Source organism: Penicillium bovifimosum (assembly GCF_028826915.1).
Source record: "Penicillium bovifimosum strain IBT 22155 chromosome Unknown utg000007l_segment0_segment0, whole genome shotgun sequence".
In the NCBI taxonomy this organism is placed as follows: Eukaryota; Fungi; Ascomycota; class Eurotiomycetes; order Eurotiales; family Aspergillaceae; genus Penicillium; species Penicillium bovifimosum.
In genome coordinates, this window is record NW_026622716.1 from 529,493 (window position 1) to 550,004 (window position 20,512).

General features: G+C 51.9%; 8 protein-coding genes across 8 annotated transcripts; 5 read left to right on the forward strand and 3 right to left on the reverse strand.

Annotated features, from left to right (window-relative positions):
- Positions 1–816: 816 nt before the first annotated feature.
- N7515_009128 (glycosyltransferase family 2 protein) lies at positions 817–2,764 on the forward strand (the record flags this gene model as incomplete). The annotated part of the gene is made up of 4 exons (XM_056669872.1): positions 817–854; positions 909–1,778; positions 2,005–2,296; positions 2,651–2,764. The coding sequence occupies 4 exons, from the start codon at positions 817–819 to the stop codon at positions 2,762–2,764; spliced, it is 1,314 nt and encodes a 437-aa protein (XP_056517671.1).
- Positions 2,765–3,705: 941 nt separating this feature from the next.
- N7515_009129 (ATP12 ATPase F1F0-assembly protein) lies at positions 3,706–9,290 on the forward strand (the record flags this gene model as incomplete). The annotated part of the gene is made up of 6 exons (XM_056669873.1): positions 3,706–3,997; positions 4,095–4,868; positions 5,436–6,626; positions 6,684–8,050; positions 8,104–8,457; positions 8,520–9,290. 6 exons carry the CDS (start codon positions 3,706–3,708, stop codon positions 9,288–9,290), a joined length of 4,749 nt encoding a protein of 1,582 aa, XP_056517672.1.
- A 269-nt stretch (positions 9,291–9,559) lies between these two features.
- Positions 9,560–11,243, forward strand: N7515_009130 (putative mRNA processing protein (Mss51); the record flags this gene model as incomplete). Its single annotated transcript, XM_056669874.1, has 3 exons — positions 9,560–10,424; positions 10,500–11,157; positions 11,213–11,243. The coding sequence occupies 3 exons, from the start codon at positions 9,560–9,562 to the stop codon at positions 11,241–11,243; spliced, it is 1,554 nt and encodes a 517-aa protein (XP_056517673.1).
- A 598-nt stretch (positions 11,244–11,841) lies between these two features.
- On the reverse strand, positions 11,842–12,216 carry N7515_009131 (putative extracellular serine-rich protein; the record flags this gene model as incomplete). The annotated part of the gene is made up of 1 exon (XM_056669875.1): positions 11,842–12,216. The coding sequence occupies one exon, from the start codon at positions 12,214–12,216 to the stop codon at positions 11,842–11,844; it is 375 nt and encodes a 124-aa protein (XP_056517674.1).
- A 689-nt stretch (positions 12,217–12,905) lies between these two features.
- N7515_009132 (uncharacterized protein) lies at positions 12,906–13,793 on the reverse strand (the record flags this gene model as incomplete). The annotated part of the gene is made up of 1 exon (XM_056669876.1): positions 12,906–13,793. The coding sequence occupies one exon, from the start codon at positions 13,791–13,793 to the stop codon at positions 12,906–12,908; it is 888 nt and encodes a 295-aa protein (XP_056517675.1).
- A 1,202-nt stretch (positions 13,794–14,995) lies between these two features.
- On the forward strand, positions 14,996–16,189 carry N7515_009133 (putative Ras family GTPase (Rab4b); the record flags this gene model as incomplete). Its single annotated transcript, XM_056669877.1, has 3 exons — positions 14,996–15,052; positions 15,102–15,156; positions 15,336–16,189. The coding sequence occupies 3 exons, from the start codon at positions 14,996–14,998 to the stop codon at positions 16,187–16,189; spliced, it is 966 nt and encodes a 321-aa protein (XP_056517676.1).
- Positions 16,190–16,486: 297 nt separating this feature from the next.
- On the reverse strand, positions 16,487–17,674 carry N7515_009134 (NAD(P)-dependent alcohol dehydrogenase; the record flags this gene model as incomplete). The annotated part of the gene is made up of 3 exons (XM_056669878.1): positions 16,487–17,413; positions 17,482–17,604; positions 17,660–17,674. 3 exons carry the CDS (start codon positions 17,672–17,674, stop codon positions 16,487–16,489), a joined length of 1,065 nt encoding a protein of 354 aa, XP_056517677.1.
- A 793-nt stretch (positions 17,675–18,467) lies between these two features.
- On the forward strand, positions 18,468–20,510 carry N7515_009135 (FAD-binding oxidoreductase; the record flags this gene model as incomplete). The annotated part of the gene is made up of 4 exons (XM_056669879.1): positions 18,468–18,717; positions 18,829–20,103; positions 20,155–20,330; positions 20,418–20,510. 4 exons carry the CDS (start codon positions 18,468–18,470, stop codon positions 20,508–20,510), a joined length of 1,794 nt encoding a protein of 597 aa, XP_056517678.1.
- Between the last annotated feature and the right edge of the window lie 2 nt (positions 20,511–20,512).

Here is a 20,512-nt window from a genome sequence, read left to right on the forward strand (position 1 = left end):
TTTTACTCTGGGTAAATGTAAAATACTCCAAAAAGAGTGCATATATCGGTCTCCACCGGCTGAACAGGATGAACTTCACCCGTGATCGTACGTACCTTCTTCTTTGGCTGCAAATCCCTAGTTGCCGTAGATATAACATTCCAGACCACACATGATCATATCGGAAATAAGGTCGGTTTTAGTTACTACTGTACCATCGTAAGATACGTAAGATAATTGTAGTCACTTTCTATCCACTTCTAAGTTCTGCATGGGCCGCCAATCTTCCTCTCCACCTCGGACTGCCTCTAGATCCAGGGTCTCTTACGCACGAGGCAAAACTACACCTGCAGCACACTCAAAACGACAACGGGGGACTGGGGCACAGCTTTTAGTTGGCTTTCTTAGTCCTTGTATTTTTCTATTTTTTCTATTTTTCTATTTTTTTTTCTTGGCTTTTATTCACTTTTATTCCTTTTTTATATATGCTTTTTTATTTCTATTTTATCCTTATTATATTAAGAATAATCTTCTAATCTAGCTCATCGCATGTGCTGCCTTCTTCCTACTTAATCGCGCTCTCCCTTCAACCAAAGTACTTTATCTCTTTTTCTCCCTTTCCCCTTCTCTTCTCCCTCGAGGCCGAAAGGAAGCTTGGTCCTCTCGACATTCGTTTGTGACTTGACCCGAAAGCCCATAGAGGCAATTGACAATTGACCACAGGATTGGGTCGTCGGCATAGCACATTGAATGCTTATACCTCATCTTCAGACAATCTCCCAAAAGTTGCGAAATCAGCTCGCTTGAGGAAAAGCGTCGGGAGTCGAGTTTCACACCATGGCCTTCCCGTTTATGCGAGCATTTGTCACACTCTTGTGAGTACACACCTGGGGGAAGCTTGATCGGCCACCAGCTAAACTCGGTACTAGTATCTATCGTTATACCCGTCTTGTGCTCAATCTGTTCTCCTTTTGGACATTCAAACCAATCCCACCTCCGGAGAACCCTAAATTGACCTCGCAAGATGTGACGGTGATCATTCCATCCTTGGAGGGTTGCGGTGATGAAGTGGTGGAGACGATACAGACCATCCTCGATAATCAACCCTTTGAGGTGCTACTGGTGACAATTGAGGCCAATCGCAAAAAGGCCGAACAGATGCTGAGCGCAATGCCAGCCTCCAAATCTCGGATCCGCTTGTTTACTGTGAAGCATCCGAATAAGCGCCGCCAGATGACACGTGCGATTCCCGAGGTCCGAACCGCTATCACTCTTCTCGCCGATGACGACGTGAGCTGGCCCCGGACTCTGCTTCCTTGGATTCTGGCACCCTTTGAAAAGGACGAGAAATATGGTGGCGTGGTGACATGCCAGCGATTGCGCCGGGCCAGTAACCCAAGCCTCTCACAGCGGATCTGGGGCTTCTTGGGTGCTCTGTACCTGGAACGACGCAATTTCGACTGCGGCGCGACTACCCATATGGACGGTGGACTTCCTTGCATGTCGGGACGCACGGTTGCGTATCGAACACAAATTTTGCAGAACGAGACCTTTGCCTATGCCTTCACCAATGAGGAATGGTGGTGGGGGAAGTACCAACTCAACGCCGACGACGATAACTTTATCACCCGGTGGATGGTCTCGCACGGCTGGGAAACTTATATGCAGTACCACCCAGAGGCGGAGGTGCTGACTACTCTCGAAGATAACCCTCGTTTCTTGAAGCAATGCGCCCGCTGGTCAAGAAGCAATTGGCGGAGCAATCTGACTTCAATGTTTCACGAGAAGCACATTTGGCAGTAAGTGCAACGCTTCTTCTTTTTCTTCTCCGATTGGTTTCTCTCTCTTGCCTTCTTCTATCTCTCATGGCATTTTCCTTTCTTCGCATCTCGATGCCTTTGCCACTTGATAGATCCCGAGACATACGGTTCGGGGTCTTTCTGAGTCTAGATGCAGGATGGCGATAAAGTTACCCTTTGCTTTTTTTTTCAGCCGCAGAAGATCGAAGCTAATATGAGATGATAGTCGTCAGCCTTGGAGCGCTTATGCCGTTCACTTGACAACTTTGTCGCCGCCCGCTCTTGTAGGCGATCTGTTGCTTGTCTGGTTGTGTCACAAGGCAACGGGTTCATGGGGAGAGTCTTTACACGCTCAATGCATGACTCTCCTTTACATGTGGATCTTTACTAGCAAATGGATCAAGTTACTGGGTCATTACCTTCGTTATCCAGTCGACGTGCTATTATTGCCAGTCTCCATCCTCTTTGGCTATTTCCACGGCGCCATCAAGATGTACGCTGTAATGACATTGAATGTGGTATGTTCGAATCTTTTTTTTTTGTTTCACTTGGACTTTTTATATTTCTTACTATTCTTACTTTTCTGTTGTTCTCATTTCCCTGTTTTTTTCTACTATGCAACCTTTGTTTCTTACTTGGTGCATATCTGCCGCATCCAAGCGCAGTCCCCGTATTCCCCGTTCCTATGATAATCCACCCTCACAGCGCTTTGATCCCGGTCTCCTCCTTCTTGCAGCTTTTTACCCACTCTCTTCCCGTGCCAATTCTGATTTCAGATCTCAAAATATTTGCCTTTTGATTTGGTTGCCTTTTTTTACCTTTTGCATTGCGCAACTACACTGTCCGAGGGCTAGACTGACTTTTTCTTACAGACAACCTGGGGTAGCCGAGACGGCGCCGATGATTATGACGCTGAGCGTATGAAGAAGCGGACGGATGCTGATCGCATGAAGCAACCGTACTACCCGCAATACCTCATTAAATGAAGTCTTCGGTTTTGACTGGGAGACCTTCTCTTGCTCTCGATCCTTCGGCCGAACTTGGTCTTGCCATAACCCCGAGTATGCTTTCGAGAGCAGAGAAAAAAACATCTTGCTGCCCATTCAATTGGCTGGCCCTTTTATCTCATGACGAAATGCCGTGACGACACCCATATGCTCTGCTTTGATTCTAGATGTGCCCTGATTCCCTTTTCCATCCTTCTACCTTGGCGATTATGCACGTATCGCCAAGTTGTCGAGAGCAACCGATACGAGCAAACATTCGAAGTGGCATAGTGCCATACTTCTGGCTCATTTTTTGGGTCTTCTCGACGTCGGATTCTAGTCACTGAGTGATACCATTTCGACCGTTCTTTGCCTTCTTCTTCAGCCCAGTGCTTTACTTTTCCTGGCACATGGCCTGCCTATCGAAAAAAAAACAAAACGGTGGCCGGTCTTGATCCATCGAGGCTGTTCTTTTCCCCTTCTCTTCTTGTAAATTACAAAAGCATGGGCGGATCTCGTGGTTTTACGATTCTTCTGCGCTTGACTCCTTTGCGTCTCTGCTTTTCAGCTTCGACTGAGTTTGCCTTGAGAGTATTTGTCTTCTTAGATGCAGGGTGGGCGGTATTCTGATTTGAATTGTCATTCTGCTTTGTTTCAAGTTGCGGGCAGGTAATTCTTAATCGATTTGGATATTCGCATATGTTTCCTCCTAGAGAATAAATGTAGAACAAATGATGCGATCAAATCGACACTGACAAGGGACTATCTGATGGGAGTCAGGTGAATTGAAGTAGATCCCGGCAAGATGTGGCGCGTATGGCGAGCCAAGACTTCGGACCAAAATGTTCGAACTCCAATTGATCTCTTTGGGTTCAGGAACCAACCACCTCAACCCCTTTCACCATTTATTTATACAGGCTTGACCTTCCGCATAACGAGAAATGGCCGCTTTCACTCGTGCTGCGCTCCCGTTGCAGCTATCCGCCGTCCCCCGTACCCCCGTCTCGTTATGCCGGCGCATTCACTCGTCTCCGTTCAGATCGGCCGTTGCACACCCAATCACTGCTCACGGCCCTCCTCCTAAAGCTCCAGCGCCTCCCTCAGGGGTCAAGGAAATTTCCAACTCGAAAGATGCAGAGCCCCCGGCTTCGGAGGACAAATTATCGCGATCTAATCTCACCGCGGCACTGAAGAAGCGGTTCTGGAAAGATGTTCATGTGCATGCGAAGCCAGGTATGAGCGGATTGGGCATTGTCCATCAGGTCTTCTTCGTTGATAGATCTAGCCATCTATGGAAGAACTCACCAGCTAATCTATCCTTTCCCCGCAGACGAATACCAAGTCTTGCTTGACAAGCGACCCGTGAGAACCCCGGCGAAAGAAGTGCTATCTATTCCTTCCACAAAACCTCACCTCGCCCACGCCGTTGCCCTGGAGTGGGATGTGATGCGCTCTGCCCAACAGGCCCTCAAGAGCCACCTTATTCCCATGACCTCGATTGCAGCCCGCGCCACCGATATCGCCCGTGAAGATGCCGAGGGCGTAAACACCACCAGAAAACAGATCGTTGCCACAGCCATGCGCTATCTAGATACTGATACGCTACTCTGCTGGGAGCCCGAGCGACCAGTTCACGCGTTGGACCGAACGGCCGACGGAAAGCCCATCGAGACTCTCCGCCAGATTCAGACGAGGGTCGCGGGGGATATTATGAGCTTCTTGTCTACAAAGGTGTGGCCGGGACTCGAGATTATCCCTATTCTCGATGTCGATAGCATTTTACCTCTCGCCCAGCCGAAGGGTACCAAGGAGAGCATCTCCAAATGGGTTTCGGAACTGTCTGCGCATGACTTGGCTGGCCTTGAGCGGGGTATTCTGGCTTCCAAGAGTCTTCTCATCGCGGTCCGTCTCTTGGTCGAATGGAGTGAGAACTTCCGCCACCTCCAGCGATCTGAGACGAAGAAGTTCGGTATTGAGGAGGCGGCCGAGGCAGCTAGTCTGGAGGTGACCTGGCAGACCAACATGTGGGGTGAGGTTGAGGATACCCACGATGTGGGCAAGGAAGACTTGAAGCGACAATTGGGCAGTGTTGTGGTCCTTGTCAGTGGAGAGACTCGATAAGCTACGTAAGCTGTGGTCTGTATATTGGAGACGACTTTGTTGTATGATAGATTAGACGGCCTTGATGGCTTGCCTTGCCTTAGCAAGTGCGTGTATTACAATGAAGATTGAACCTAGCATATTTCCTGGTAGATAAAGCTGCGTAAAGGTGTTCACGGGTCACGATCGAACTAGGGCCTCATGTTGCCAAGGCGGAGATCAGCGTCATTTGCCCCCCAAATAAGGGTCCGAGGCCCCCCTCGAATTTCTTCTCATGTCCAAATTCTGAACAAAAGATATCTCTGGATGTATTGGACCTGCGAGCTACAGTCGAAAGATGCCTGATAGACCTGAAGGGTGAGTTCATCCCGAGAGTCGATCCATGGTTCGACATGTGTCCCATGACAGCTGTTAGGAGCACAGCCTCGACCTTCTGCCTCACCTTCCTGATCAGCTGTGATAAAGCAAAATAATTCCCCCGCTATCGGATTCACGTGTCAACTGTCGGGTATATATATATTTACTGACATGCCACTTTCTCTCAGGCACAAACGCTCTCGAAGCGCAATAGCACTGGCCCTCCTCCACCGCGATAAGTCCAAGGGCGAAAATAAAGATATTGATGACAGCGGTGATAGTAACAACTCAGTCACTTCCGCCTCTACCTCCTCGAATCCTGGCTCGTTGAAACACACCCGCAGCAGCAGCCGCCACAGCCGTCGCAAACAGGCCCAGGACCCGAGTCCGCCCCCGGCCATTCAAGAATCCGCCGAGGATATGGACACGACTGAACACATGCCCTCGGTACTCGAGGGGGACAGTGGCACCATGTCGCTTGAACAGTCTGTTCGCACCTTTCGTCTCTTCGAAATATTGCGTAGCGGGGATACCAACGCCATCGCCAAGGCCATCAACGACACCAACGACGCACAGGGCGCGAATGGTCTCAACGGCACGACCGTCCTTCATCTGGCTCTGCAATGCGCCGAGCCAGATGTCGTGGAATATGTGATGTCCGCAGCGGAAGACCTCGACATCAACTCGCGCGATCGAGATGGAAACACGCCACTTCACATTGCCGCCCAGTTGGGTCGGGGCCCGCTTGTTCGCGAATTGCTGAATCGACCATCTATCAATGATTCTATTGTCAATTATCGGGGTCAGACGGCCCTTGATATGGCCCGAACCCCTGATATCTTCCAGCAGCTTCAGCTTGCGCGGTCTCTCTTCATCGATAGCAAGAACCAGGAAATCCAGGCGTTGATCCAGCGCTCTGATTACAAGAACTTGGAGGCTTTGCTGGAAGAGCCCCGGGTAGAGGGTATTATGGATGTGAACAGCCAGGACCTGGTTACCGACGTGACGACTGTCCAGTCCGGCGGCACGCTCTTGCATGAGGGCGCGAGAAATAAAGATGCGCAGCTTATTGAGATCCTCTTGACGCATGGTGCGGATCCTTTCCGCCGCGACAAGAAGGGGAAGCTGCCGCAGGATGTTACCAAAGATGATAAGATCCGTGCTCTATTGAAGAGATCCCCGGCGGCTGCTATTGCACAGCGCGGCATCCAGGAGAGGGCTATCCTCGGAAATAGTAATGCCCAAGGACTCGCCGGTCGTGTTTCGGTGGGTGACGCCCCGCTTGCTGGCAAGGATGCTCGCGAGATGAGAGGTTACCTCAAGAAATGGACGAACTATACCACCGGCTACAAGCTGCGTTGGTTTGTCCTGGAAGATGGAGTTTTGAGTTATTATAAACACCAGGGTAAGCTCAGGAGTCGATATTCTCCATACCATGGATTTCTGCTAACTCGCGGTATAGATGATGCAGGGTCTGCCTGTCGCGGTGCGATCAACATGAAGATTGCTAGACTTAACATGGATGCGCAGGACAAGACGCGCTTTGAGATCCATGGCAAGTCATCCGTCAAATATCACCTTAAGGCAAACCATGTTGTGGAGGCCAAACGCTGGTTCTGGTCCCTCAATAATGCCATCCAGTGGGCCAAGGACGAAGCGAAGGAGGAGGAGCGTCAGCGGACAAAGAACGCAGAGGTGCTTCGCCAGGCCAAGATAGATCATACTCCGTCTGAGTCTGGCCTCTCTCACAAACCCAGCGTCAAGGGTCTGGCTCCTCCCTCTTTGGGCGGTGGCAGCAGCAGTGGCACAAGGCTCAGCACATATGCATCCCGCACCACCCTTGATATCCCGGGCGGGGACGAGGATAGCTCTGCCTACGGTGGCTCTATTGAACAGTACAACTCTGGCCCTAGCGAGATGAACAGAGTCATCAGCCATGTAACAACTGCACCGGACGCGGAGGGCGAGGATGAAGAATTCGTCGATTATGGCTCGAGTCACGAGAACGAGATGCCGGCCGCTGATAAGGATGCTCTGAATATCACCGCACAGTCTGCGAAGCTTCAACTGGATCTTCTCGCAAATGTGGCTGCCTCGCTACAGGCCGAAAAGTCCAAGAATCCGGACATGACCATCACGGATCCAGCCCTTGAACAGGCACTTGGCGCCTACGAGGCTGCAGTCAGCAGTCTCAAGGGGCTTGTGCAGAATTTGCTCAAGATCTCGCGGGATCGAGACTCTTATTGGCAGTCTCGTCTTAGCAGAGAGGAGTCCATTCGCCAGATGTGGGAAGAGAGCATGGCTCGCGTGGCTCAAGAGCATGAGGAGCTGCAGTCCAAGATGGGCGAGTCTGAGGAAAAGCGGAAGCGAACCAAGCGTGCTCTGAAGGAAGCCCTCGAGAATGCGACAGGAAGTAGCCGCTCTCTTGCCGGGGCGCCTTCCCGTTTGCCAGCAGAGAACCAGGCTCCTGAGGCGACTCATCCCGAAGTGGCGGCTGTTGAGACGACCGAAAAAGCAGACCAGCCTGCACCACAAGCACCAGTCAAACCTGGTCTCAGTCGCGACCCATCGACTTACTCCAAAGTTAGCAGCCTCTATGATTCGGAGTCTGACGGAGAAGAGTTCTTCGATGCTATTGATGCCGGCGAGATCGAAGTAGAGGACTTCAGCAAGGTTGATGAGAGCAAGATACAAAGTCCTCAATATGAAAGTGCTGAGCTTCGGGCTGTGAAGAGCACTGTCATTGCACCCTCTTTCAAGGGTTACGAAGCACCAGTGAGAGAGCGACTTAAGATGGACGCGGATGACCGGCCGAAGATCTCGCTTTGGGTAAGTCCTGACTTGTTGGCTTGAATTTCGTTTCTTTGCTGACCACGATATAGGGTATCCTGAAGTCTATGATCGGAAAGGATATGACGAAGATGACGCTACCGGTGTCTTTCAACGAACCAACTTCACTGCTTCAGCGAGTGGCCGAGGATCTCGAGTACACTGATCTCCTTGATATCGCTGCTGATCGCACCGATTCGATGGAACGCCTGGTTTACGTGGCCACGTATGCCGCGAGTGAGTATGCCTCAACCATTGGCCGTGTTGCGAAGCCCTTCAACCCTCTTCTCGGCGAAACCTTCGAGTATGTGCGTCCGGATAAAGGATATCGTTTCTTCGTGGAGCAAGTTAGCCACCATCCACCGATTGGCGCTGCGTGGGCTGAGTCGCCCAAATGGGATTACTGGGTAAGTGCATCTACATCTACATTCTGGTTGCTGTTGGCAGGGCTGACTATATTCCTGTTCAGGGTGAATCCTCTCTCAAGTCCAAGTTCTACGGGAAATCGTTTGACATCAACCTGCTGGGTACATGGTTCCTGAAGCTGCGACCTGCCTCCGGAGGCGAGGAACTCTATACCTGGAAGAAGGTCACCTCATCGGTCATCGGCATTATCACAGGCAACCCCACAGTCGACAACTACGGCCTTATGGAAATCAAGAACTGGACCACCGGCGAAGTGTGCTATCTGGACTTCAAACCCCGTGGCTGGAAGGCCTCGTCGGCCTACCAAGTCACAGGAAAGGTCGTCGATAAGGACGGCTCCCCCAAGTGGAGTATTGGTGGCCGCTGGAACGACAAGATCTACGCCCGCCATACTCCTGGCTTCGAGGCGCCTGTTTCCGGCCAGGACCCCGAGTCTGCTAAGACCTTCCTGGTCTGGCAGGCTCATGCGCGTCCCACGGGTGTGCCCTTCAACCTGACCCCATTTGTCATCACGCTCAATGCTCTCCCGGATGGTTTGAAGGAATGGCTCCCTCCCACGGACACTCGACTGCGACCCGATCAGCGTGCCATGGAAGACGGTGAATACACCTTGGCTGCTGATGAGAAGCACCGCGTGGAGGAGAAGCAACGTGCCAAGCGCAGAGAGCGTGATACAAACGGCGAGGTCTACGAGCCGCAATGGTTTACTCGTGACAAGTGTCCTATCACCGGAGAGGAATTCTGGGCTCACAATGGGAAGTATTGGGAGTCCAGAGAGGCGCATGACTGGACTCGATCAGAGGATATCTTCTGATGAAGAAGACGTGGTAGTTTTGTACAAGAGTCGCATTGTCATACATATGAATTCATAGTGCATAGCTTTTTTATTCCTACTATTGTGTACTTTAACTCTTGTGCCACAGTATGGAATGTTCTGTGAGAGTGAGAGAGAGAGAGGAAATGTTCTGTTGTGTCAGTTGTGTCCAGGTAATCCATCATCGTTATCAGTCACGTGCCGCAAAAACATCCCCAAAGCTATCCGCGGTCTGACTGCTCCCCCTCCACAAACCAATTGACATCGCAATGGCAGGATACACTTGTGTCCAGTGCCTTCAGGCCCTTCGTCAAGGGGTCCGGGCATCAGCTCCACAGGCTCGCCTACAGAGCCTCGCTCCCGTACGACGGAGCAGCCCAGTCTCCCCGTCTTTCATCCGCAGCTTCGGCTCGCACCGCAATGGTCGATCGCTCGGCAGCTCCCCAGAGCAGCCCAAGCACGTACACAGCCAGTCCTGCTGTGCTCCTGCCAAGCCCTCTCCTGTGCCCCAGGCCCAGCGAGCTGCTCACACCGCAACCCGCATGCGAAACCCTCAAGCCGTCTTGAAACCGGACAACCTATTCCACTCCTTCTCGGACTCCCCTGCGCCGGCAATCCGCAAACGCGCTCAGTTCATCAAGCAGAATGCCTTCTGCCCCCACCCAAGTCACCAGCAGACTCGCATGCCTGTCTCACCGCACGATCCCGAGGCGAGAAAAGATACCGACGAAGCAAACCTGCCCCCGGCCCATTCGCACTTCGAATGCCCTGACTGCGGTGTGCCAGTCTACTGCTCTGAGGGTCACTGGATGGATGACTTCGAGGCCCATCTCGAGATCTGTGAGACTCTGCGTCAGATCAATGAAGATGACCACGATCTGCACTCCGGCCGGTTCTTCCCTGAATTCCACTACCCCGGTCCTCAGGACGACAACTTCGTCATTAACATGACCAACTGGGATACTTATCTCTACACCCGCGAATTCGCGGCTATCAACGATGACCGCTCCATGCGTCAGGTTACCCGCATGCTCACCTACCCACAGACCATTGGTAGTGTCCTGCATGAACTGAGCCCGTACAGCGTTCGTGCCAATGGACGGTTGACACCAGAAGGATTGAAGAGTTTTAGTGGTATGTCTAATAGAGTCCTGCTTCGCTCACCCCTGATCCTTTAAAATAGAAACTAATCATCCCTCTCTTCATCAGCCCTCCGTTACTCCCTCCACCCCCCAAAGGCAGGTGAAGGCACCGACATAAAAGGTCTCCGCTTGAAAGCGCCCCCAGTGCGTATCTTCATCCTCGGTGCCCGCGCCGAGTCCTCCCTGCCCCGGCCCGTCTGGCTGCAGCTGCAATACATGTACCCGCGTGCCATGATCCACCTCATCTTCATCGGACCAGAGAGCATGGCCAACCGGGACGGCGAGTTCCCACTGCCTGAACGCACGCCCGAGAACCCCTTCGGTGGAATCGTCGAGGACAGACTCGGCGGCCAGATGAAGATCACCACCTACGTGGACTACTTCCATACCATGAACCAGGCGCAGTACTTCGGACCGTTCGATCCCTACCTGGATTGCTTCATGCTCTTCCACCCCGGTTTGGGTCACCCGGCCAGCTCGCACGAGTGGGAGGAGACGCTGCCGCAGCTGCTCGAGACCAAGGTTCCTATCATCTGCACTGGGTATACCCAGTGGGATATGGAGCGAGACATCAATTGGGTGAGTGAGAAGTGTCGTGGTGAGTTCGACGTTCTCCTCGAGCCGGGTGAGAATATCTTCCGCAGTTTGCGCTGGGATTTGAACGATCAGGATCCCCACGATGTTTCTTGTGGAAACTGGGGATTGTGGGCCTTCCGAGGCAAGAGGTATGTGATCCACTCTGTTCATTTGAGTGGAGAGATTTGCTAATGTGGATGATAGATACGAGGCTACTTTCGCCAAAGAGGAGTAGGCTAGTTTATCCTCATTGTACGATATGTTTGGGCCTTGCTTTTTAGGGCTATTGCAGTAGATAAATTCAAGTCATCTCCACAGTTTACAGCCTACTTTACTAAAGCCGTAGCCAGGTCTGAAAGAGATCTTCTCGAGAACCACAGTGGAGGCGGAAAGAAGTGTATAAATTGCACCAAAAGATGAAAGCTCGTCAGTCTTCCACTCGTCAACAGTAGTACGACATCCAAGAGCACCGATGCAAGCACCAATGTGAAGAAGGAAAATCCAAGATCCCCCCAAGAATTAGAAAGCAGTAGGACCAGAGACTGCTGTCAAAAGGGGAAATGGTAAACAGAGAAGAAAAGGGTATAGACATCAGAAGAATCGGAAAACACGTGAAAATCACCGTGACCAGAATGGCAAGGTTAAAAAGCGGTATGTCGGAAAAGAAGTATGTAGAGAGAAGGGAAAAAAAATTCAATCCCAGAAAAAAGATGATATGGGAATGACCAAGTGGGAGCCATATGGCTATAGCAGGATGCAATGCGACTAATGTCGCAAACACCCAAAAACCGCCTCGCTCCTACGTTCACTCAATATATATGAGGAATGAAGGATTAGATCATGAAGAGACCTGCAATGGCAGCTGCGCCGGCAGCCATGGCACCCGGGAGGTGGAGGGAGGCAGCACCGCTGGCGGGGACGGAGGAGGTGGCGGCAGGGGCCTCGGTTCCAGAGGCAGGTTCAGTAGCCTTGACCAGGGGAGTTGAGGTGCTGGCGACGCGGCTCAAGGTTGGGGTGGCACTGAAGGGAGTGCTGGTACTGATAGGGGTCATGGTCGAGGTGGGGGTCGGGGTGGACGACGGGGGAGGCGTGTAGCCAGAGGGCACCAGAGTGAGAGTCTTGGTGACACAATCTGCTTCGGCAGCCTGGGCAGCAAATGCGACAGGCGCGAGGGCCGAAAGGAAAAGGAGAGCCTTGGTGAAGTGCATTGTTGGTTTGTGTTGGGTTGTTGATTTGTTATGATATGCGAATATGCGTATAATTTGGGATATAAAGAGTGACTGGAGCTGGTATAATGAATGCGACTGTGAGAACAAAAGAGTGACACTGTTTAGAACAGGAGAGTTGATTGAGAGAGGGAGAGAGAGGAGAGAGTTGGAATCAAAGGGGAGTGGGAGTGGGCGCTTGTACTGTTTAAGGACTAGCCCTATAGCCAAGGGTCTCAGACTGTCAGGCCAAGGCTCTCACCCAAGCGACCATCGGAATGTTGATCTCATCAAGAATCAATGTAGTGTACGTAGTTACTGTTGACTACGTAGTTACTATACACTCACATTATGGTTGTTTCTACAGTTTTCTATTTGTTTTGTTTTTCTATTGCCGTCCACTTCCACCTTGTCTATACGACATTGCTGCATACGGTTTCAGGCTGAAACTACGTAGTCCAATTCAATATCTTCTTGACCATTGAAATTAAAAGCAAAGCGCTTCCGTGTGGTAGTAAACACTGTTATACAGGGCAAAAAAGGTCCCAAACCGGGGTATCAAAGTCGCAATCAAACATCCGTCCAGTCGTCTCTTATCATAGCATTAGGGGCTCATCATCAACATAAGCCAGGTTGAGCCATGATCATTCCCGGCCAAAAGCGCAAAAGAAAAAGCAATAATGTCGTCCTGATTAGAGTCCCCAGACCGCAGTCACAACGATAGCGACAGTCACCCAATACCCGCTAGCGTTCAAGACCATTGCGAGAGGGCCCGAGGCGGTAGAGGTGTCACCCCCGGCAGCCGTGGTACCATTAGGCAAGGTACCGTTGATATAAATGGTCTGAGTCCCATTCACATCGACCACGCGCACGGTACTGGAGTTCTTGGGCACGGTGCCGTTGAAGAGAGACTCGAAGTAGGTTTGATTGTTGTTGTTGTCACAGCTACACTCCGAGTACTCCTGGCACACGCAGACGACCGGAAGCGACTCGTTCTTGTTTTGGTTCTGGTTGTAATAGTTGTAGTGGTGGCTGTAGGGGTAGGCGTAGGCGCTGTACAGCCAGAGACCCGGAAAGAAGCCCAGGGCAGCTCCACCTAGCACGTAGGGAGCGATGCCTCCTGCCGATCGGGAGCCAGCCCTGTAGGGGGTTCTCGCGCCGCCGGCATAGTAGTTTCCTCCGCCATAGGTCGCTCGAGTGCCGGAGCCACCAGGGGTTGTGCCACCGACATTGCTGGATCCACCAGTGCGACCGCTGCTGCCGGTACCTCCAGTGCTTCCACTGCCACCGCGAGTGCCGCCACTGCTTCCACTGCTTCCACTGCTGCCGCTACTGCCGCTACTGCCACTGCTGCTGCCAGTGCGACCCCCGCTGCTCCCTCCACTGGAACCTCCACCGCCTCCTCGACCTCCACCTCCACCTCCACGGCGTTTCTCGAGAGTTACGAGGTCGGAGATGTCTTGAGTAGAGTCCAGGGAGTCGGCATCTCGCGCAATGAGATCAGTGACCTCAGCTTTGGGGACGGTCAGAGAGGTGACTTGAGTGGAGAGTAAAAGAAGCGTGGTCCAAGTGAACTTCATGGTTGTATGTGAATCGAGTATGGAATTTTAGAGATCGAGGTGGGAGGGGTGTACTCCGTAGTAATGAAGGGAAGGAAAGAATTTGAGACGATGACGAGATTCCTACGCAGTAAATTCAGGGTCCAAGAGCGGAGTCTTCAGTCTTTATACTTGGTAACGTTGTACTGCGAATTACTGCAAATGTTGGAAATCGCAAAATCGCAAAATCGCAAAATCAGGATTGGAAATTGCAAAAATCCTCCCAAGGCTGAGTTGCCAGCCTTCCAATGGAAAGCCCCTTTTCTAGCGGCCTAAGAGCGAATACGACGTCGAGGCTGAAGATTGGGTTGGACACTGCCACGATTTTATTTTATTTTCTTCCTTTATTCCTTCTAGAAACTCGCCACTTGCCAGAGAATCCGCGATTGTAGGCATTGGAGCATGTACAATGAGGTAATTGTTGATCGAATCTTCCCTTTAACGGCGTATTATGTACACACTGCGTATATCCGAAGGATCAACAATCATCCGTACGCAATCTGCACATGGCTACATAAGCCTATGCATTACTGCACGTGATCTCATTCCACATTGCCAACGGCGCAGTCAATATTTGGCTTCGCTATATAACCAACACGAAGAATGACTGGATGTCTTTGACTCTGCTCTTCATAAACTTGTTTCAGCCAGAGATCGGTGTGGCCTTTCGCAAGGCGGCAAGCCAAGAGCCCAGTTGGAATTGCCTTGCATCCTGTCCATTAATGTCTCTATACACAGCACCATACACCGTCGGGTCAAACATAGCCCCATTGATGTAGGGCAGCCTCCGTATCACCAACTCTCTCCTTCCATTCACAAAGATCTTTCACCGGCACAGTCCTCGGCGCTACATGTCGCCAATGCCATCTTATAAAGGAATGAAACCTTGTTGACTTCTGTTCCAACGGCGCGAGCTCCACACCCGGAACAGGGGGGAGGAAACAGATGGATAAAGATACCTTGAAAGGCTCTAAATATAAGGCAGATACAGTTCATTAGACATCACTAAACTATAGTATGAATTTATTTGACTAGAGGGAATAATCGGACATAACTATATCAAAATTAAGAATTAACTAGTCATACTGTGTAGTAGTCAACTCCCAACCTCGGGATCATAAGTGGGCTCTGATTCAACCCGACTTCTTTCTCAGATTCCCCTTTCATCTTCCAGCCCACCGGCCATGGCACGTCAAAGAGGCCTGTCAAATGCTTCCTCTGTATCCTCAGTTCCAGATCAGGTACCGTGAACATTCACAGCCCCGCGGGTTCGAAGCTAATCGATCATAGGAGCTGGGGAGCATGTACGACTACCTCGCCAAAGTCATTCTCTTAGGACCAAGCGGTGCTGGAAAGTGAGGGGATCCCTGACAAGATCCATGCCCAGAAGATCATTTGCTGACATCGGAATCCTTGAAAAATCAGGTCATGTGTACTACACCGCTTCGTAAAGGATGAATGTACCAAACCCCCCCCCCTTTGAACTCCCACTGGCTGACGGTCGCTGACATATCCGAAAAACAGGGCGAGTACTCTCTGCACAGACTATAGGGGTAGAATTTGCCTCGCGCATTGTGAAACTCGGCACAGGGTCGCGCCGAAGGCGCATCAAGTTACAGCTCTGGGACACAGCGGGTACGGAGCGCTTTCGATCGGTCTCGAGATCGTACTACCGTGGCGCCGCCGGTGCCATCCTCATCTATGATATCGCCTCCTACGCTTCCTTTAATGCCCTTCCAACCTTTCTCATGGATGCGCGCGCCCTAGCCTCCCCGAACCTGTCCGTGATCCTGGCTGGAAATAAAGCCGACCTGGCGTCGGATGCCGCGCTGTCAGATTTCGAAGACTATCCCCGTCCTCCGCCGACCCCCTCGAGTACTTCCAGTATACAATCGTCACTGCCATGGGATGTGAATGCCTCGATCCGCTCGACGAGCCTCATGGGGACAGGGACGAGGCTGACCGCCACGCGTGCCTCCGAGGGGCGAGAAGTCAGTTCGGAGGAGACGTCACACTGGGCCGCCAAGTCGAACATCCCTGTATCCGTAGAAATCTCGGCCCTGACTGGGGAGGGCGTCGAGGAAGTCTTCAATCGACTGGCACGCATTATCTTGACCAAGATCGAGCTCGGAGAGATCGATCCAGATGACCCGCAGAGTGGAATCCAGTACGGCGATGGAGGTTTATACGGCCATGGCAGCGATGCATCGAGTATCAGGAGTCGGGCCACGCTGGATGAGAACGCAATGTCCCTCTCGCGCAGGTCTCGACGGAAAGGCAGAACTACTGGCACGGGAGGTTGGAAGGGTGGGATGAGAGAATGGGAGGATGTGTTTCGCCTAGGCTCTGGAAGCCAACGAAACCAAGGGTGTTGTTAGTATGGCTGGATGCTTTGGTTTCTGATTTCAGGCGATTTGTTTTGACACTTGGACTTTCGTTTACTAAATACTGCACGATACCCCCTCTGCATTGACCTTCGTTTGTGATCATTTCTATCATTTCGTTACTTTACTCGACAGCTCAATATTGCCTTGCTTTTGACAAGATCCTTATACATCACACAGCTTTTGGTTCATATCTCGTTCAAAGCCTGTCTGCTATAATAAAACCAATATACCAACGCCCCGTTTATTCCCACATACCAAATGGTTCATGATAAACAAAAAAAAGATCGTTCATGCATCAATGCCGGCAATCAGGGTCTTGATGCCCTTGCCCGCCTTGACGTCCATGAAGGCCCGCTCGGCCTCCTCAAACTTGACGGTGCCGGTGATCAACTTCTTGACGTCGACCTTTCCAGATGCAACCAGCCCAACGGCAAGCTTGTAGTCTCCACTGCCATAGCGGAAGCTGCCCTTCATGGTCAGCTCCTTGGAGCACGCGGCCATGATGGGGAACTGGATCTCGCTACGGCCCATGCCACCCTGCACATATGTGCCTCCGTTGCGCAGGACGTGGATGCCGGTGTGCACGGAGGGCTCGGCGCCTGAGGCATCGATAGCCACATCGGCACCGGCGCCGAGTCCGTTCTCCTGTCTCAGGCGCTCGGCGTTCTCGGTGGCTGCGACCTTACCGGGCATGAACGTCGACGTGGTGGCATAGCTCTTGGCAAAGTCCAGACGCTGCTGTTGGATATCCACGACGATGACCTTGGAGGCACCGAAGGCAGTGGCCACGGCGCAGCACAGCAGACCCACGGGACCGGCGCCGAATACAACCACCGATTGGCCAGGGGTAACGCCAGCCTGGCGCACGATGTGCACAGCAACGCTGAGGGGCTCCATGAGCGCACCTTCCTGCAGACTGATGTGCTCGGGGAGCTTGTAACAGAAATCCTCCGGGAGGGTATAGTACTTGGCGAGAGTGCCGTCATATGGCGGGGTCGCGGCGAATTGCATGTTCTCGCACAGGTTGTATTTTCCAGCCTTGCAGGGCTCGCACCGGCGGCATGAGATACCGGGCTCCATGGCGACTCGGTCGCCCACCTTCAATGTTGTGACGGCTGATCCAACCTGGCTGACGATGCCGGCCGACTCGTGTCCAAGGACCATAGGGTCTTTGACGACAAATGAACCGATGGAACCGTGTTCCCAGTAGTGTACCTGTCAGGTACGAGAGCTTTGGTTAGTCTACTGGACTCTGATCATCCCTGACTGGGCATGGTACATACGTCACTGCCGCAAATACCGGTGTACTTGACGTTGATGATCACATCGTGGGGGTTCTTCAACTCGGGGATCGGGCGGTCTTCAAATTTGACCTTGTGAATGCCTTCAAGGACGAAGGAGAGGTTCTGCACGACCATCAGTTCCTATCATGTAGATTCATTCTTACGACGAGCATCTTACCTGAGCGGTAGCCATTGTGTATGTCTGAGGGGCAACGAGGTAATTCTGGGGAAATCAACGACGATGCGGGGGAATATAGAGGGAGGAAGAAGAGAGGAAGAAATTTTGTGAGGAGGGATATTTAATAGATCTATGAAAAAGAGAAAAGGAAAAAAGAAACAGAATATCCGGAAGAATGGAGTACATTGGAGATTGAACCGACCACCCCACCAAGTAGTTGTCCAGCCCACTTGGGATGAGATGTGAGGATCGGGCGTTTTGTATTTTAGCCGCCATGATATTAACCGGAGGTCATATGACATAGCTTTCTTCCCAGTTTTGTGCCCCGCCACAAGTCAATTACTTCAGTTCCCTCTCCCCCTGCAAAAGGCGGTGAATTTGCCTATCCACCGCCTGCTTGGTTTAGGCTGAGTTAGGCGCGCCAAAATCTGGCAGAACTTTTGGGTCATGTGATAAGGTCTGAGCTTAAACTTACTGAGGTAGAAGTCAAGTGACCTGGCTATACGTATAACTAGTAGTACTGTTTTTCTGTGTTAACTACTTGACCATGTACAATACATAATTTAGGGTAGAACACTAGTTAACTAGGTCATATCATTAAGCAATCATGCAATGAGAAATTATCCCTTTTCCAAATACAAACCACATATTTAGACTCACGTGTAGGTGTGCATTGTATGTTCTACGTACAATTTCTCATGGCCGATTCCAGCCCGCTGCCCGGATGCCGAGCCCCCGGAGTTCGGCGTTCGGTCCGACCTCCACTTCACTTCCTGAGCTTCACCTTTTCACCCAAAGCACAATCGCAATGGTCCAACTCAATGCTCTCGCCTTGCATGGGGCGATGCGCAGTATCAGGACTCGACCAGTATCCTCCCGTCTCCTACAGTATCGCCAGTTCGCAGCGTCAACTAGACAAGCCAAAGAAAATCAATCGTTCAAGAGCCAACTATACGAAAGTACCCAGCAGCGTCTGAAGCGCGAGCGTGCCGAACAGGAGAAATTCGCCCAATATCAGACTCAATCGCCCGCTGGCCGTTCTGCGGCCCTGGTTTTCGGTATGTTTTGCTAGCTTTTGTTATCTTTTGGGGGGTTCCTTTTCTTCTTTTCCTCTTTTCCTGTTGTTCAATTGAGATACTTGGCTAATCACTTTCATACTCGTGGTGTAGCTTTGGTTTTCTTCTCAACTGGCGCTTATTACCTCGGATCCCTCAAACCTGCAGCTCTCCCTGCGTCATCCACGACACCCCTCTCCGAAGTCGAGGCTCCCAAACACAACGTTTCTACCTCTAACCTCCAGGCAGCATGGGCTGATTTTGTCGAGATCCTGGGCAAGGAGAATGTCTCCACTGTGAGCAGCGACCTGGAATTGCATTCTGGATCAGACTGGTCTTCCTATTCACCGAAAGACACGGAGAAACCCTTCTTGGTCCTTTACCCGTCAAGTACCGAGGAGGTTTCGCGGATCATGAAGGTCTGCCACCAGCGGGTGATCCCCGTGACCCCGTACTCCGGTGGCACTAGCTTGGAGGGTCACTTTGCGTCTACGAGAGGCGGCGTGTGTGTTGATTTCTGTCGCATGGACCGAATTTTAGCACTCCACAAACGTGACATGGATGTCGTCGTTCAGCCCGCGGTTGGATGGGAGGATCTGAACGAGGAGATCGCCAAAGATGGGCTATTCTTCCCACCTGACCCGGGACCCGGTGCTATGATCGGCGGTATGGTCGGAACCGGGTGCTCCGGAACGAATGCCTATCGGTACGGAACAATGCGGGAGTGGGTGCTTTCGCTCACAGTGGTCCTGGCCGATGGCACCGTTATCAAGACTCGGCAGCGGCCCCGCAAGTCTAGTGCTGGATACGATCTGACTAAACTCTTTATCGGCAGCGAAGGCACTCTCGGTCTGGTGACGGAGGCAACCCTGAAGCTGACGGTCAAGCCTCAGAGTGAAAATGTTGCTGTTGCAAGCTTCGGGTCTATTCAGAACGCGGCTGAGTGTGTGACCAAGGTCGTAGAAGCTGGTATTCCTGTGGCTGGTGTCGAGATTCTGGACGATATCCAGATGAAGTGTATCAATGACAGCCAGACTACCAGCCGTCAGTGGAAGGAGTCACCCACCCTGTTTTTCAAGTTCACTGGCACACCAAATGGTGTCAAGGAGCAGATCAGTATGGTGCAGAAGATCGTGTCTAACACCGCAGGAAAGTCCTTCGAGTTTGCTCGTGGCCCGGAAGAGAGGGCAGAACTCTGGAGTGCCCGCAAGCAGGCACTGTGGAGTGTGATGGCAATGAAGAGGAGCCCGGACGACCACGTCTGGACCACCGATGTCGCCGTTCCGATGAGCAGGTTACCCGATATCATGGAGGCCACCAAGGATGATATGACCAAGCATGGCTTACTGGCCGGAATATGTGGCCATGTAGGAGACGGCAACTTCCACGGTGAGCTCGAGACCCCAAATGTCTTGTTTGAAGTGTACTAACAAGCGACAGCGATCATCCTGTTCAGTGACAGTGAGAAGGCAACCGTAGAGGGTGTCGTGCACCGTATGGTGAAGCGTGCCGTGGAAATGGAGGGCACTGTCACTGGTGAGCATGGTGTCGGTCTCGTCAAGCGAGACTACCTTGAGCATGAGTTGGGTGAATCTACGGTGGACGCAATGCGCCGAGTAAGTCCTGCCATACAATCCCTTGTTAAACTTACCCTTGTCTACGTCTATGGACAGTTCCGTTAACGCTTATGTCTCCATTGCTAGCTGAAATTGGCTCTTGATCCCCTCCGCCTGCTCAACTGCGACAAGGTTGTTCGCACCGAGCAGCCGGCTCCCGGAGAAGTCAAGGAGTGGTAGAT